Raw genomic sequence first — 2,567 nt, 5'->3', positions numbered from 1 at the left:
TATTACAAGAGGATTTGAGTATAAGAGTAAAGACATCTTACTGCAATTATATAGGGCCCTGGTGAGACCACACCTGGAGTATTGTGTACAGTTTTGGTCTCTTTACCTAAGGAAGGATATACTTGCCATAGAGGGAGTGCAACAAAGGTTCACCAGACTGGTTCCTGGGATGGGGGGATTGTCCTATGAGGAGAGGTTGACTAGGCTAGGCCTATATTCTCTAGAGTTTAGAAGAATGAGAGGTGATCTCATTAAAATTCTTACAGGACTTGACAGGGTAGATACAGGGAGGATGTTTCCCCTGGCTGGGGAGTCTAGAACCAGGGGTCACAGTCTCAGAATAAGGGGTCGGCCATTTAGGACTGAGATGAGGAGAAATTTCTTCACTCAGAGGGTGGTGAATCTTTGGAATTCTCTACCCCAGAGGGCTGTGGAGACTCAGTCGTTGAGTATATTCAAGCTAGAGATTTTTGAATAGTAAGGGAATCAAGGGATATGGGGATAGGGCGGGAAAGTGGAGTTGAGGTGGAAGATCAGCCATGATCTTACTGAATGGTGGAGCAGGTTCGAAGGGCCAGATGGCCGACTCCTGCTCCTATTTCTTATGTTCCTATGTTCTTAAATTTTTAAATAGCTCATTCTTTCCATTTATTGCTGTTTTTCATTTGCCATCTTACGGATTGGTTGAGCTATCTCTATCACAAGGCGTCTATATGGTGGTTGAATTGGGTCCAGATACAGAGGAGGGTACAGATATCCCAGACTGTGAATCTCCACTTTGTTTAATGATTCCTTTTGCAGCCAAGAGGTTGACCAGGTTCCTCCTGAATTTCACCCCGATGAATGCATATAAGATTGGGTTAATGCAGCTGTGCAGGAATCCCAAACTTTGGGTTGCAGACAGGGCCCTGTCGATATGATTGCGCCTGTCACAAGTGTCGTCAATGTGCTGGCTCCTCATCAACGTGTCGATGAACACAGTAACGTTGTACGGCAGCCAACAAATGAGAAAAGCCAGCACGACCGCTATGATGACCTTCATGGCTTTCTGTTTCTGGAATCCCTTCGTTTGGCACAGTTTCTGGATCGTCACGCTGTAGCAGAAGATCATGAAAGCCAGTGGGATGAGGAACCCAATAAAGTGCCGCACAAACCTGGTGGTCACTCTCCATGTTTCAGCCGATTCAGCCTCGAGTGTCTCATAACACATCGTTCTGTTGGAACCGGCTGGGATATATTCACCCTTGTACAGAATCGGTAAAGACAGAACGATGGCCAGCACCCAAACAGTAGCACAAACCAGCTTGATTAGAAATGGTCTCTTCTGCTTGTGGGCCTGTGCAGAGTGGACAATGGCCAGATAGCGGTCGAAGCTGATACAGGCCAGCAACAGAATGCCACTGTAAAAGTTAACTTCCTGTAACATGCTGATAATCTTACACATGGCATCACCAAACACCCACCCAGATATGGCATCCACTGCCCAAAAGGGCAAGGTCACAGCAAAGAGCAGATCGGCTGCGGCCAGATGCAGCAGGTAGATGTCAGTGGACGATATTGTGCGTCGATTGTAAAGTAGGACAATCATTACGACCATGTTCCCTGCCACAGCGAGGAAACACACCAGGCTACAGACAGCAGCCAGTGCCGTGTTGATTGACTGATTTATCACTGATGGACAGGGAAATGTTGCTGGATCAAAAATGAAATCTGTAGTATTTTCAATAACATTATCGGAATGATTGACAAGTTTGAACTTTCGAGCAACCATTTTCTGAAAGAAACAAAAAGTAGAACAGGAAATGAGAGTAAAGCCAGTTATGTCACATATATATGTTAAACATGGAGGGGTAAACTTTCGGGGATTTCTCCTGATTTCCCATTTCTCCAGGGTATCTGCTGAACTTCTGCTGAAGTTGCAGTGGGAGAACCCCCACAGAAACAAGTGTTTTTTGTGATCTTCATGACCTGAAAGGAGTCAGCAGCCCCAGAGAAGTCAGAGGATAAAGAGCGCGGGAGGCCGAGGACAGCGGACCTGAAAGGAGTCGGCAGCCCCGGAGAAGGCAGAGGATAAAGAGCGTGGGAAGCCGAGGACAGCGGACCTGAAAGGAGTCGGCAGCCCTGGAGAAGGCAGGGGATAAATCAAAGCAGCTGAAGGCAGTTAATTAGGGAAACTAGGCCTATAAAAAAGGCTTCGCAGTGCGATCTGCACTGAGTGCGGTTTGCACAGAGTGCTGAGAGTTGGGTGAGTGAGGAGTGGAAGAAGGAGCTCCCTTGCTTTGCCTTTGCTTTCCCTAACTTTTCACTCTGTAGGAATTGGTTCTTATTTTACACCCAGGAAAGAGTTTGAGAACGGGAGCAGTCAAACAACAACAACAACTGCAAAACCACTAAAGTGACATCACAACCAGGGATTGGTAAGTAGGACCTGGTGAGTATTTCTACAGTCCAGTCACTAAAGTAAAAGAAAGGTCTGTAGTTTAGAGTAAGTAGTGTTTAAAGTGAAGTAAGGTCCCTAGTGTATTTAATATTCTCTAATTTAGAGGAAGTAAAGGGAGTAAATTAAG

The 2,567-nt window shown here is 46.0% G+C and overlaps 1 protein-coding gene across 1 annotated transcript; it reads right to left on the bottom strand.

Moving 5' to 3' along the window:
* Positions 1–340: 340 nt before the first annotated feature.
* Positions 341–1,771, bottom strand: LOC147120725 (C-X-C chemokine receptor type 2-like). The gene has a single exon (XM_085983877.1). It carries the CDS (start codon positions 1,769–1,771, stop codon positions 710–712), a length of 1,062 nt encoding a protein of 353 aa, XP_085840003.1. The 3' UTR covers positions 341–709.
* Positions 1,772–2,567: the final 796 nt, after the last annotated feature.

This window comes from Somniosus microcephalus, chromosome 4 (genome assembly GCF_052327205.1).
Source record: "Somniosus microcephalus isolate GS21.2 chromosome 4, FLI_Smic_1.0, whole genome shotgun sequence".
Taxonomy (NCBI): domain Eukaryota; kingdom Metazoa; phylum Chordata; class Chondrichthyes; order Squaliformes; family Somniosidae; genus Somniosus; species Somniosus microcephalus.
This window is presented reverse-complemented; position numbering and strand designations above follow the sequence as displayed.